This window comes from Orycteropus afer, unplaced genomic scaffold (assembly GCF_000298275.1).
Source record: "Orycteropus afer afer isolate SDZICR_OR568_19922 unplaced genomic scaffold, OryAfe1.0 scaffold00782, whole genome shotgun sequence".
NCBI classification, from domain to species: Eukaryota; Metazoa; Chordata; class Mammalia; order Tubulidentata; family Orycteropodidae; genus Orycteropus; species Orycteropus afer.
Window position 1 is genome coordinate 249,937 of NW_006922369.1, and position 15,476 is coordinate 265,412.

At 36.1% G+C, this 15,476-nt stretch overlaps 1 protein-coding gene across 1 annotated transcript; it reads left to right on the forward strand.

Annotated features, from left to right (window-relative positions):
- The first annotated feature begins 12,599 nt into the window (after positions 1–12,599).
- Positions 12,600–13,523, forward strand: LOC103211737 (olfactory receptor 13G1-like). Its single transcript, XM_007957713.1, has one exon. The coding sequence runs from the start codon at positions 12,600–12,602 to the stop codon at positions 13,521–13,523; it is 924 nt and encodes a 307-aa protein (XP_007955904.1).
- The last annotated feature ends 1,953 nt before the right edge of the window (positions 13,524–15,476 follow it).

A 15,476-nucleotide genomic window follows, 5' to 3' on the forward strand; every position in this document is an offset into this window, starting at 1 on the left:
TTCTACCCAAAGCAATCTATACATTCAATGCAATCCCAATCCAGATCCCATCAAAATTATTTAGGGAAATGGAAAAAACAATCACTAACTTTATATGGAAAGGAAAGAGACCTCGGATAAGCAAAGCACAATGGAAGAAGAAAAACAAAGTAGGAGGTCTCACATTGCCAGATCTCAAAACCTACTGTACAGCCAGAGTTGTCAAAACTGCCTGCTACTGGTTTAATGACAGGTACATAGAGCAATGAATAGAATTGAGAACCCAGAAATAGATCCATTGACTTATACTCTGCTGATCTGTTGCAAAGGACCAAAATCCATTAAATGGGCAAGAGAATGTTTGTTTAATAAATGGTCCTGGCAAAACTGGAGATGCATTTGCAGAAAAATGAAACAAGATCTGTACCTCACACCATACACAAAAATGAACTCAGATGGGATCAAAGACTTAAATGTGAAACCTAAAACTATAAAGTTCCTCAAGGAAAACCTATTGGCAAATCTAATGGCCCTAACATATGGCATAAATAGACAATCAAGCATAACTGAAATTCACAAACAGCAGAAGAGGAACCAGATTATTGGGACCTTCTAAAAATTAAATTTTTATGTGTTTCCAAAGACATCTCCAAAAGATTCAAAAGAGAATGTACAGATTGGGAAAAAATATTTGGTAATGACATATCTGACAAGGGACTTATCTCTTGAATTTATAGAGAACTCCAACAACTCAATAACAATAAGAAAAAAATCCAATCAAAAAATGGGCAGAAGACATGAATAGACACATCACCAAGGAGGATATTCAAGCAGCCAACAAGCATATGAAGAAATGTTCAAGATCATTAACTATCACAGAGATGCAAATCAAAGCAACAATTTGATACCATCTTGCTTGAGCACTTGTAGCAAAGTTCAACGAGACAGAAAATAACAAATGCTGACAAGGTGGTGGAGAGATTGGGACTCTCATACACTGCTGGTGGGACTGTAAAATGGTACAACCATCATGGAAAGCAGTATGACGATTCCTTCAAAAGTTGAAATTAGAAATACCATTTGACCCAGCCATTCCATTACTAGGTATATGCCTTAAAGAAGTGAGAGCCATGATAAGAACAGATATATGCACACCCATGTTCATTGCAGCACTATTTACAATAGCCAAAAGATGGAAACAACCTAGGTGCCCATCAACTGAGGAATGGATAACCAAACTATGGTACATACACACAATGGAATGCTATGCAACACTAAAGAATAATATAGAATCTGCAAAACACTGCATAATGTGGATGAACTTGGTGGACATTATGCTGAGTGAAATAAGTCAATCACAAAAGGACAAATATTGTATTAGTCCATTATTGTAAAAGTTAAGGAAAGGTTTATCTATAGAAGGAAATTTTCTTTGTTGATTATCAGGAGTGGAATGGGAGGGGAGGGAACGCTCTTTGATAGATAGAGCTAAGTATTGATTTGGGTGAAGAGGAGGGCAATGTACCAAATGTGAGTGACCAATATGACACCATTGAGGATGAGAAAGACAGAGAGAGATACATGGGAGGTACAGACAACAAATATTAACCCTTTTGTACATACAGTACTATGTTTTTAGTGAAGGCTAACATGGGTATATGGACACAGGGAAGAGGTAACTATGGGAAGGAAGTGGGAGAGGAGCTGTTGCATTGTGGTAAACTGTGGTCAATGTCATGAAACAAAGTATGTGTGAACCACTGTATGGAAAGTTAATTTGCTCTGTAAACCTTCACCCAAATCACAATTAAAAAAAAACAAAACAAAACAAGTGAGCATTTAACCTATGAGCCAAGGAAAAGAAGAAAATAGAAGAATGGTCACCAAAAGGGAAAAAAAAAAAAAAAACTCACTGAAAGAAAGTTTAAGGCTGTTGAAATGATAGTGTGCCTTTTCTCTTAGGTAATCTAACAGAGGAAAGAATCCTAAATGGTCAACATTAAAATGCATGCTTCGATTATCATGGATATTTCAAATTATAATACAATTTAGCAAAAGGACCATAAGCAAAGTTATCTGATTGTGTGTTCATCACTCAAAATTACATTTGCATATGGAAATACTTAATTTCAAAATTACAATCGGGACCTACTTTCAAACAATTTCCTTCAATTTCAAAAGAAATTTAGCTGAACAGCTTGTTATATTCATTAACTGAAAACTAAATACAATCGCAAAGTATATTTTTAGTTGCCCCCAATCTCCACCACAGTCCAGAGCACTAAATGAACTTCTCCAATCTAGGTTTGAATCCTAACCTTTGATCTGCTTTTCAAGTATCCTTTCCACTGTTAGCTTTTATTGGAGTAAGGTGTCTCCCAAGCAATTGCAATTATTCTTTATAAAAAATGTCTACCCATTCTTTGAATCCCCTGGAGGATTCCCATTGTGTCTCATTACTCAGATATCCTGCTCCACACAAGTATTACTATAGGAGAACTTTCGGTCATCACAGAGAAATGGTAAAATGTAATGTTCAAGTCATTCTACTCCATCCTTTAGTAATTAGTGTAAGTTTGTTTTAATTGTTCCTCTGAGGTCCATTTTAACATAATTATCAGAAACTCAGGCTAAGATGCTGTTCCCTGGAGCCCTTGCTACTTCAGTCAGGAAACATGCTTTTGATTGATCTTATATATAGAGGAACTAATATTTAGTCAAGCATAAAATAGGTTTGGTGACAGCAATGCAACAAGGGCTACCATCTTTATTTTCATTTTTTGTTAGTGATTCAACACTGACCACCATTTGAGCATGATGGTACCCTGCAGAGAGCTAAAGTGAGTATTTTTGGACATAGTCTAAGTTTCATGGTTGCCATTAAATCATGACCTGTGTAGAGATATTTATCAATCGAGTAAACTTTTAGCAACTTTTTTTTTTTTTTATGAATAGGACATAAGAAAATCTATCAGGTGATTGTGATTCAATCCAAAACAAATTACCATTATAACAGATTTGTCTGTTCTAATTTTAAATGTGTATGAAATACAGTAACACCAGATTATTCATATAGGAAGCTGGGAATGTAACTTTATTTCTGGCTGCATAAGATAAACAGTCTCAAATGTGACAGCATTGCATTAATCTATTTTAGGGACACTCCAGATATCATTTCTTACAAAACTCAATTTGCTTTTATTAGGCTACAATATTTCCAAGACACATGGACCTAGAATTAAAGTTTTGTTTCTAAAGAGATAACATATTTTGATAAAAATTAGTGACATGTTTAAAATGTCTGTCTTTATTAGTCATTAACTAATTATTGTAAGTAGTTCTAGTGGCATAGTGGATAAAGCATTCAAATGCTAACCAAAAAGTCGGTGGCTTGAACCTACCAGCAGCTCCATGAGAAAAAGATGAGGCAGTCTGCGTCCTTAAAGATTTACAGTCTTGAAAACTAATGAGGCAGTTCTACTATATCCTTTAGGTCTCTATATGTCAGAATTAACTTGATGGCAGTGGGTTTTTTCTGAAGAGGTCTGGTGGGGCAAATGTTTAAGTACTGGACTTTTAACAAAAAAGTTGATGGTTTGAACCCACCAAGCTGCTCCCTGGGAAAGGACTTGCTTATTTACTTCCATGAAGACCATAAAGATTTCAGCAAAGAAAATCCTAAGGGGCAGTTCTACTCTGTCACATAGAGTTGCAAGGAGGACGAATCGACTCTAAAGCACCCAACAACCAAAACTACAGTTATTCTGTTAATTTATACAATTTGATCAAGTTAAATATATTTGTAATACTAGTAGAGAATAAAATTCTATATCTCTGCTAATACTATTGGTGTAATTAGAAATTATTATATGGAATTTGACAATTTCCTTTAAGGAGATGTAAAAAGAAATTTTTAATGTGTCCCTAGCTCCTATATTTAGGAAATGCTAATAAAGAATTTCAGGAAATGGGTCTGATTCATCTAGTACCACTATTCCTCTGGTCCTCCCACTCCAAAAGCATTGTGGAATTGCTAGCCTTCTGAAAATATGTGATAATGATGTGCTAACATTTGCAGGAACTACTTATGAAAACAGTGTAAAAGACATATGCTGTCATTACCTAAACTTGGGAAACATCTCTTAAATTACATATCTACCAACCATTGGATTGTAATTTACTAAAGATAGGAATAGTTATTTGATTTTACATTTATTTATATTATCTTCCTGCTCTGTTAAAGTTATTTCTTTCATATTGAATTGTGCAAATTGGGCTTTAGAACTTAAGTGAGTATATGTAGGCCAAACAGTTTTACCACTGTGATTTAAATGATTAATATGTTTTGAAAATTATTTTAGAATATGTAAAATCTTCAATTAGCCTGAAGATTTAATTTGCAAAATGATTTAAAATGAGTTTCAAAGCTTTCTCATTGTATCAGGTAGCATTAAACAACATCAAACACTTCCTCAAAGTAGGGCCTGTATACAAATTTGAGTTAGTCATTAAATGTGCATATTCTACTTGAGAAAGACTCTGGAAAAAGGAGAGTGGTGGGTTTAAATTTAAGTTTGGGAAATAATCCCCCCACAAAGGTGGAGTTATAAGTGGCTAGGAATTTAAGGAACTGGCACTGCATTGGTTTGGCGTAATCTGAGGAGACTAACTATCCCAGTTTTTCTAGAACTGAACAGATATTTAGGACATTGAACTTTTGGCCATTAACTACAATAGTGTCAGGGTAACCAGAATGATTGATTTATCTGCGAAAGTAGTCCCAAGGTACCCAGGCTGTAGGCACACTGTACTAGTCCGAGCACCATTTTACTTTTTATACTGCACACTACTTCCCAGACACAGTATTCGTCTACTCCTTCCACTGTCTCACTGATCACTTCAAAACTTCAGAAAATTAAGAAATACCTACTTTCACCCTGTTCTCAGTTCTTTAACTGTGAAAGCAAATTGAGGAAAATACACCATTCTCTTTGAACACATCTTAGCTTGCATCACTTCTGACTTTATTTGGCACAATAATTAAGTTCTCTGCTGCTAAAACAAAGATGCATTTTGAAGCAATCAGTTCCTCTGGGAGAGATAAAAACTGGCAATCCATTCCTATGAAAAATTACTGCCTAGGAAACTGTGAGGAGGTTCTACTCTGTACTATATGGAGCTATGAGTCAGAAGCAACTTCACGGGACTGAAAAATAATTGTGAATAGTTGCCTAGAACAAAATAGTCTGGCAGAAATCTTTCAAAAATATGAGTATATATATAGAGTAAATTATCTCTTTCTATCCTTTAAACAATTCCTTTAAGAACTTCTGGTTGCGCGGTGGTTAAGGTTTTTGACTGATTACTAAAAGGTTAGTGGTTTTAACTCCCAGCCACTCCACAGAAGAAAGGTGGAGGTTATCTGCTTCCATAAATGTTTACAGCCTTGAAAACTCAATGGGGGTCACTATGAGTCAGAATCAACTCTATAGCAATGAGTTTGGTTTTGGTTTATTCCCATAGGGGCGGGGAAAAAGGCGTTCTCGTGGTACAATGGTTATAGCATTCAACTTCTAACTGAAAGGTCAGTGGTTCGAAACCTCCAGCCACTCAAAGAAAGAAAGATGAGACAATCTACTTCCATAAAGATTTACAGCCTTGGAAACTCTATGGAACATTTCTACTCTATACTGTAAAGTTAGTTGATCTGAGTCAGAAAAAATGACTTGATAAAAGTGGGTTTATTTTGTTTGTATTTTCATAGAACACAACATTTGCTTTCATGAATTTCACCTTGCCTTTCATATGCAAAAAAAAAAAAAATTGTAATTAAGTCTGCTCTGACTCATGGCAATGTCATATGTGACAATAGGACTATGCTCCATAGGGTTTTTAATTGCTATGACCTTCCAGAAGTAGATCACCAGACCTTTCTTCTTAGAAGCTTAGCATTTAACCATTATTACCATCCAGGCCCTTCACAAATGTCTGTAAAGTTCATGTTGGCAATGAAGATGTTATCAAAAAAAAAAGAAGAAAAAGATGATGATGATACAGGAGAATGACTTCTGCTCTAGGAATTGGCAGTAGCATAATGTATACTTACAGATCACAATACAAGTTTTATCATTAGACCAAAAAAAAAAAAAAAAAACACTCCAGTAAAGTCGGTCCTGACTCATAGAGACCCCTCCTTGGATTTCTGAGATCGTATCTCTGCAGACATAGATTGCCCAATCTTCCTTCTAAGGAGTGGCTGGTGGGTTTGAACTTGCAGCCTTCTGGTTAGTAGTCAAAAGCCAGTTCTACACCACCAGAACTCCCAAATTTGTCATTAATTTAGACTCTCTGAATTCAGATCCTAACATCACCAAAGTCTGATTGTATGACTATAAGAAAATTTGTAAATTTTGTCAAGCTTCACCTTTGCCTTATGTAATCTACACAAGCAAAACCAACTGCCATCTAGTCAAATATGATTCATAACCACGCTATAGGACAGAGAAAGATTGCCTGCCAACCTTTTGATTAATAGCTGATTGCTTTAACCACTGTACCATCAGAACTCCTTATATCTAAATTAGGAACATTAATATTCTTAATTCTTAAGATTAAATAAAGTAACACAGTGAATGACACATCAGTAAAACACCAATATGAACTGCTAATAAATGTTGTATTAGAGGCAATAAACACTGGGTTACCTCAATTTATTTCTTCTGAGAGAAGGTTGCCAATGCTTATTTGGCAATGTGCCTACATCCTGCTAAATAATTACAGTGAACATATTGAATGTAGATTTATCTATTGTATAATTTTAGATGTATACATATATATATAGAGAGAGAGTTTTTTTTAATACCCAACCACTGTCATCCAGTCAGTTCTGACTCATAGTGACCCCCATAGGATTTCCAAGGCTGTAAATCTTACAGAAGCAGAATGCTTATTTTTTTTCCAAAGAGATACTGGTGAGTTCAAATCGATAACTTTTTAGTTAGCAACTCAATGTCTTAAACACAGTGCCACCAGAACTCCTTATATTGTAATATAAACTATACTATAATAGGGAGATCTCAAGGCATGGTGCCTAAGGCATTTGACTCCTAACCAGAAGGCTGGCAGTTCAAACCTACCAGCCACTCCTCAGAATGTATTTTGGGCAATCTACTTTCATAGAGATACCACCTCAGAAACCCAAGGAGGGGTTGCTATGAGTAGAATAGACTCGACAGCAGTGAGTTTGGTTTTTTTTGGTTTTAGGAGCTCTGGTAGAATAGTGCTAAGGCACTTGACTGCTAACCAGAAGGCTGGCGGTTCAAACCCACCAGCCACTCCTTGAAAGGAAGATGGGGCAATCTACTTCCATAGTGATACTGCCTCGGAAACCCAAGGAGTGGTAGCTATGAGTCGGGTCCGACTCGACGTCATATAACAACAACAACAACAATACTATAATATGTATTATTTGACTTAAATTGTTTCATTTTACTTTAGTACCTAATCATTATAAGTAAATCCTAATCTTAAATTCAATGAAATCAATGTTCTTCTATGAACCAACTAGTATTTGTAAATGTAATCTCAGCTCAATTTGCACAGCAAAATATCTCTGATGAATCCTTCTTCTGTGCTGCCTATAGGTTGTTTTTCTAAAATTTTGGCATACTACATATTACTCCCTCTCACAGAAACTTGTGATTTTTGCTTTCTGACCTACAGAAGTATAAAACAATTTCTTAGAGTATAATTATCTGAATAGGACCACCTCATTATATATCACCTCTCATAGTACTTCCTCTTTATACACAAAGCTGCTATCATCTTGTAATCACACTACCTGTCTTTGCACAGACACAATTTGTTCTTCATGACTCTTGTGTTACATTTGTATTTTGCTTGGAATTTTTCTCTCTTCTCTTGCTTGTCTCTCCACACTTCTAGAGTCTTCCAACTTTTCAGCAACAATGTTACATGCATGTTTTTGATTAGTCGCTCCATGATCATATCTAAAATAAAATTAAATCGTGCTCTTACTAAATTAAATCATTCTTCTCCTAGTAATTTGCTCATTATCTCAACATGTGAATATTGATTCTACATTTTTTTATCACTATTAACACTGAGATAATTAAGAACATTTGATAGGTTTTCTGTATTGTTATAATCAAAGATAATAACATGCTGATAATTACAATGCATGACAAGCATCTTTATTGTAATTAAAAACAATTAATTTATCTTTCATTGTTCCAAACAAATCTTATTTTTGCATAATTCTTACTGAATTAGTTCAAACATATTTTTTTTTCTTCCAGTAGATATTAAAACCTTTCATATTATTATTTTAAAAACCTATATACCAAAACATATGACCTTGGAAATTGACATGTGTTTTGGGCACTAAATAATAATTATGTTGTTGTTACTTGCTGTCGTGTCAGACCCGACTCATAGCAACCCCTCCTTGGGTTTCCCAGGTGGTATCACTACGGAAGTACATTGCCCAACCTTCCTTACAAGGAGTCGCTGGTAGGTTTGAACTTCCAGCCCTTTGATTAGCAGTCAAATGCCTTAGGCAATATGCTACCAGAGCTCCCCAAAATTTTAGTTGCTTTTAATTGTAAGTTCAATATGGACAGAGATTAGGATAACAACTCAGTGTTGAATCGTCAAAACATCCAATGATGGGTGAAGAAGCTGATATTTGGAAATTGTAAATTAAAAATGCAAGGCCATAGGCATAAAGTTCCAGGTTCAGTTTTGAGCTCTTTTGATACCCATGCATCTAACCACATTTCATTGATTTTTCATCTCCAAATATTAATCAGCAAATGATCTTATCCAGATTTAACATAACCACAGCAAAATTGATAATTCCAAATGAGATGACCAGAAAGAAACATAATCTGAAGTAAATAACTTTTGATTTTAAAAACTAAAGAAATAATAGATTTTCATGCTGATAGGGACAGGCCATCGTTTTCTGAAAGCTGTGGCCTTTGGAAATACTAGGATAATTTATACAAGTCAGACCAATCTCATTTACAGAATTTCAGGAGAAATTATTGCCAATAATTTATTGGATATCTGTGGATAATAAATTATACATATCTTCACCCTACACCAAAAGTAGACATCTCATACAAGGGCTTTATGGTCAACGGACTACCCTCTTCCAAGTGAAATTGATTAAGCCTCTTTAGCACATGGTAACCCTCCTTACTCATGGAATAGGTACTGGCAACAGACCCAATCAATGTCATTATTCTTGTGAAGGACTGATGGCATTCAAAAGAGGATAAGACAAATAATTTCTAGTTTCTCTCACCTTTACTTATAAATCAGAGATAGTGGACAACATGTGTACTTCCCTATCTACCTGCAACTGCCATTTTGTGGAACTTGGGTTTCATAAGGACTGGGCTATCTCCCTCAACTTAACATCAGAAAGTTTGATAAATAATACTTACACTGATAAATAAATTTCATAAATAATACTATTTATATTGGGAATTAACAGTTTTTTAAGGTTCTTTAAAGTTCTTTAATATTCATTGATTTTTTTTTAATTGTACTTTTCCCTTCAATAGAGAGGTTTCCATTTATACTGGGTACTTATTTCTGGGTGGAGCAAGTAGTTAATGCTCTCAACCGCTACCCAAATGGTTTGAAGTTTAAGTCCACTCAGAGGAAACTAGGAAGAAATGACTGATGATCTTGTTCCAATAACAGCTATTGCAAACTCTATGGAGTACTTCTACTCTGAAACACATGGGGGTCCCCATGAATCAAAAACTGACTCAATGGCAACTGAATTTTATAGTTGTTGATGGTGGTTTGGTGCTTTTTTTTTTTTTTTTTCGTAAGTAAGATCATGTGAGTTGAAATGGGCCTGAAATTTTACAGATGCATCTCAAGAAGATTTAATGATTCAAGATTTAATGATTTAAGATCTCTGATTCAGATGGCCAGACCATACCACACCCTCCTAATATAATTTGAAATTATATTCAACACTCGATATTTTAAAGATTAGTTAATATAATTTGATTCACCATCAAATCTTTTAAACGTTTACAGTGCCTAAGGTTTTGCCTGCTAACCTAAAGGCTGACAGTTCAAAGCTACAAGCCACACCTCGGAAGGAAGTTTGGGCAATTTACTTCCATAGTGATACCACCTTAGAAGCCCAAGGAGGGGTTGCTATGAGTCGGATCCGACTAGATGGCAGTGAGTTTAATCTGTCTATATTTTCCTTCTCTAATTCATATCTTAGGAGCTCTGGTAGCATAGTGCCTAAGGCACTTTACGGGTAACCAGAAGGCTGGTGGTTCAAACCCACCAGCCACTCTTTGGAAGGAAGGTTGGGCGATCTACTTCTGTAGAGATACTGCCTCGGAAACCCAAGGAGAGGTCACTTTGAATCGGTCTGACATGACAGCACATTACAACAACATCAACTCATATCTTATATAAAATAAGTCTTCCATGTTCGTTCCAATATTTTTTATACCTTTCATGTGTTGTGTAATTTTGTTGTATTTTGTCTTAAGGCGCATATTGTAAAGGTTAATAGCCCTTTTTTTTTTTTTTTTTGAGTCAAACGCTCAAATATATATCTTGGCCTATCCACTTACGAGATGTGTAATTTTAGCCAGGGTTATTTTAACTCCCTGTTCAATGTTTCCTTATCACAAACACCTTGAGTCTTAAGTCTTTAGTATTAAAGCCTCAGTGGAGTGTGAAGATTAAAATATATCATTTTCACAGAACCTGTCACATATCATATATCCAAGTAAGTGCAGTTGTTACATTACTGCACTACAGGGAAATGAAAATCAAAGCTGAGGATCTTAAACTTGGATTATGTATTACAAAAAAGATTTTTGTTTCCACATCCCCCACCACCCGGTCTGAACAAATGCCATTGAATCAGCCAGTATTTTAAACTCATTTCATCAATTAAATAATTGAGGTTGCATGGCTGCAAATAAGACTGGACTGTGAACCCATACTCAATGATTTTTATTATTGCTTCTGCTTAGGCATCAGAGATAAATTATTATCTCTAAAAAGTCAAAGAACCATGAAAAAAACAAAATTCATAAATAATTTCATGAGTATTTGGAAAATTTAATGCTAGATTCATCTAATTGTAATAGTTCCTTCAACCATTAGTTCAGCCATTCATGAAGGAAAATATGTTACTCTGCATTAGAAAGAAATCTAACAAATTAAACAAGTGAAATATAAAACAAGTAGCAGAAAGTTAGAGAATCTTTGGAGAGGAGTAAAATAGGACAAAAATTTATTTTATGCTCACAGCAGCAGCTTTATGGAAAACTGTTTCTAGCTGTGTCTTTTCCTTGCTTATACTTAAGAAAATTGTTGTTGTTGTTGTTATGTGCTGTCGAGTCAGCCCTGACTCATAGCGACTCCTCCTTGGGTTTCTGAGGCAGTATCACTACTGAAGTAGAATTGCCCAACCTTCCTTCCGAGGAGTGGCTGGTGGGTTTGAACCGCCAGCCTTCTGGTGAGCAGGCAAGTGTCTTAACCACTATGCTTAACTCTATCTATATAATATCTGAGTCCCTATGTGGAACAATAGTTAAGCACTATGGGATAACCAGAAAGTTGGTGGTTCAAGTTCATCCAAAGGATCCTCAGAAGACACACTATTGACCTCCTTCTGAAACATCAACCATTGAAAACCCTATGGAACACAGTTCTGCTGTGATATGTGTGTGCTCTCCGTGGATTGGTATCAACTCAATGACAAATGGTTCAGTTCTGGTTTTCATACAATTTCTAACATTTATCTCAAATTGTCCAGTTTCTTAGAAATAAGTAATCTGAAGCTTATGAAGTTTAAATGGTTACTTTAAAACAATAACAAAAAGAAAATGTAATTTTAGGTCTTCTGCTTTTATATATCATTTTCTTACCATTGTATGACAGTGTTCTAAATGATTAATTTACTCAATTTTAGCAACATGCTTGTCAAACTGAAGAAAAATGTCAAGACAGACATATGATTAACTTGTTTTGATTGTTTGATTGCAATAAGTTTGTCAATGGTCTCATGAATATCCAGTGTTAGTTTATTACAATGGGCATTTTTCTCCCTGAAATTTTCTCATAATTAGTCCTGTTGGCCCAGTTATTCCTACTAATATATATTCAAGAAAGAAAGAAAGACATCTAGGGATATTATGTAATTAATTAAATTAATGAGATATGTATTTATTTGTGTTATGTTTTATGTTTCCATAGCATATATACATGACAACATAAATTATTATCAGGATAATTTAACTCAGAATATTTATATTGAAATATCTGAAGACTTTTTTTTCCCCCTATCTTTTTCTTCTTAACTATTGGCTTTAGTTTGAGTCATCAATAAAAGGACACGGGTCATGGTATCTCTCTGGAAAATAGAGGATTATTTTCTGGACTAGAGAACTCAATCGTAAAGGAATTCCTTCTACAAAGTTTCATTAAATCATTAAATTTGCACACACATCACAGAACATCTCCTAATAACAACATGCAGATCCCTTTACTTCCCAGTTATTCGCTCTGCACAATATCAACCATTTAATTGCCAAACCAGGATGAACCACAGCATCGTGACTGAGTTCATAATTCTGGGCCTCACCAGAAATCCAGAAATCCAGGGACTTCTCTTTGTCACCTTTCTCTGCATCTACCTTGTGGCTTTTCTTGGCAATATGCTCATTGTTATCACTATAATTTATAACACATCCTTACATACTCCCATGTATGTTCTCCTTCTGGCTCTGGCTATTGTAGACATCATCTGCACAACAAGCATTACACCCAAGATGCTGTGGACCATGCTCACATCAGAGAAGACTATCACTTATAGTGGCTGCATGTCCCAGCTCTTCTTCTTCACATGGTCTCTTGGAGCCGAGATTGTTCTCTTCACCACCATGGCCTATGACCGCTACGTGGCCATCTGTTTCCCCCTTCGCTATAGCACTATTATGAACAACCATATGTGTGTGGCCTTACTCAGCATTGTCATGGCAGTTGCAGTAACAAATTCCTCGGTGAACACTGGTCTCACTGCAAAGCTCATTTTCTGTGGGCCCAATACTATAGACCACTTCTTTTGTGAGATACCTCCTCTGCTGGCTTTGTCATGCAGTCCCGTAAGACTCAATGAGGTGATGGTGTATGTTGCTGACATTATTCTGGCCATAGGTGATTTTACCCTCACGTGTATCTCCTATGGTTTTATCATTGCTGCTATTCTCCGAATCCGCACAGCAGAAGGCAAGAAGAAGGCCTTCTCAACATGTTCATCCCACCTCATAGTGGTTTCCCTTTACTATTTCCCTGTAATCTACACTTACATCCGCCCTGCTTCTAGCTACACATTTGACAAGGATAAGGTAGTAGCTATGCTCTATACTCTTGTGACTCCCACACTAAACCCAGTTGTGTATAGTTTCCGGAACAAGGACATGCAGGCAGGTATTAGGAAATTGTTTGCTCCTCTGACACATTAGTGACTTCAAGGGAACATCCACTCTGTAGGGTAGAATCATCTCCTAGAACATTCAGAATGTTAATCATTTTTCATACTTGCCTCTACTCCATTTTTACCATAGTCTTAAGAGCAAGTATGTTTCCTTCCGCTATAATGCACCTCTTTAGGTCTTGTTTTTAATGATTGCTTTTTCTCTCACCATTACAATGATATTGAGTTCTACATATCATTCTACAACTTTTTTTTTTTTTTTAATTGTGATTTGGGTGAAGATTTACAGAGAAAATTCACTTTCCATACAGCAGTTAACATATACTTTGTCTCATGTCATTGACCACAGTTTACCACAATGCAGTAGCTCCCCTCCCACTTCCTGCCCATAATTACCTCTTCCCATTGCCTATCCCTCCATACACTTCTGCCCCCTGAGATGTCTCCCTGTGTATAAGCAACCCTCCTTTCACCCATGATTGTTCTCTCCAAGGAGTGTATCTACCTCAGGTAAATGTTCAACTCATATGCCTATCTATCTTTTGTTTCGCTAGAAACCAAAGGTGTGGGTTCAATTCCAGACCTGAAAGGCAGCTAGGGTCCTAGTCTCAGTGATTCCACCAGGCTCTATCGGACCAGCAAACCTGGTCCCCACCTTTTTCTTGTTTTTCTCCAAATGATTTTGAGTTATGTTCCACATTGTTCTCCTTCTCTATCAAGGGTTTCCTACATAGATTCCCTTCCAAGTGGATGACAGTGGTAGCTAGGCACCATCTAGTTCTTCTGGTCTCATAGTTATATAGGCTGCAGATCAGATGGTGTACCATTTGCTAGGACTAATTGTTTCCATGAATTTTGGTTTTCTTCATTCTTCTTTGCTCTGGATGAAGAGAGACCCATTGTTGCATCTAGATGGCAGCTTGCTAGCTTTTAAGATCCCAGTCACTGCTCGCTGAAGTAGGAGGTAGAACAATGTTTTATATAGTATGTTATGCCAATTGAGCTTGATGTCTTCTGTGACTATGGTCCCAAGCCTGCAGGTTCAACTACTCGGTCCCTCTGGGTACCTGGCTGTGACAAAGCAGTGACCACAACGTTGCCCCTTGTCAGCTGTACTATACACTTGGGAATTCTGATCATTCACATAAACTTATAGGACCAGTGTCTGCCAACCCTATATATGTTCTTTGATACCCTCCCCATTTCATAGACATACCTAATCGTTTAGCCTGTCCACCCATCTATCCATCCATATAACCATGTTTTCCTTCACTGACAATGCAGTACTGTATGTACGAAAGGGTTCATATTTGTTGTCTGTACCTCTCATGTACCTCTCTATGTCTTTCTCATCCTCAATGGTGTCATATTGGTCACTCACATTTGGTACATTGCCCTTCTCTTCACCCAAATAAATATTTAATCTCTATCTATCTAACAGTCTTCCCACCCTACCCCTCCCACCTCTGGTAACCAGCAAAGAAAATTTACTTCTAGAGATAAAAGTTTCCTTAACTTTTACAAAAACGGACTAATACAATATTTGTCTTTTTGTGCTTGACCTATTTCATTCAGCATAATGTACTCCAAGTTCATTAATTATTGATAAGTTTAAATTTATTGCTGTCATTTTGTTATGTGTTTTTTCATGGTGTCCCTGGTTTCTTTGTTCCATATTTTTTTCTGTGCTCAGCTCATTATGTTTATGAATCCTGTTATCATTTCCTTTGTTGTTGTTGTTTTTGTATATGCTGAATATTTGTGCTTTTCCTCTTCTTTATTGTGAGGTGAAGGTTAATCATTTTTCTTTGATGTTACCCTATGATTTTTAATTTTCTCCCAAGTTTAGATCAGTCCATTCTATCTTGCAACTCTCTTAACTTCCTCACCATTTAGAAGTTCTGTAACTACACAGCCTTTTCCCTCTTTTGTTTGTAGTTGTCCTCACTTGCCAATCGATGTTTCTGGTTCCCTGTTTACA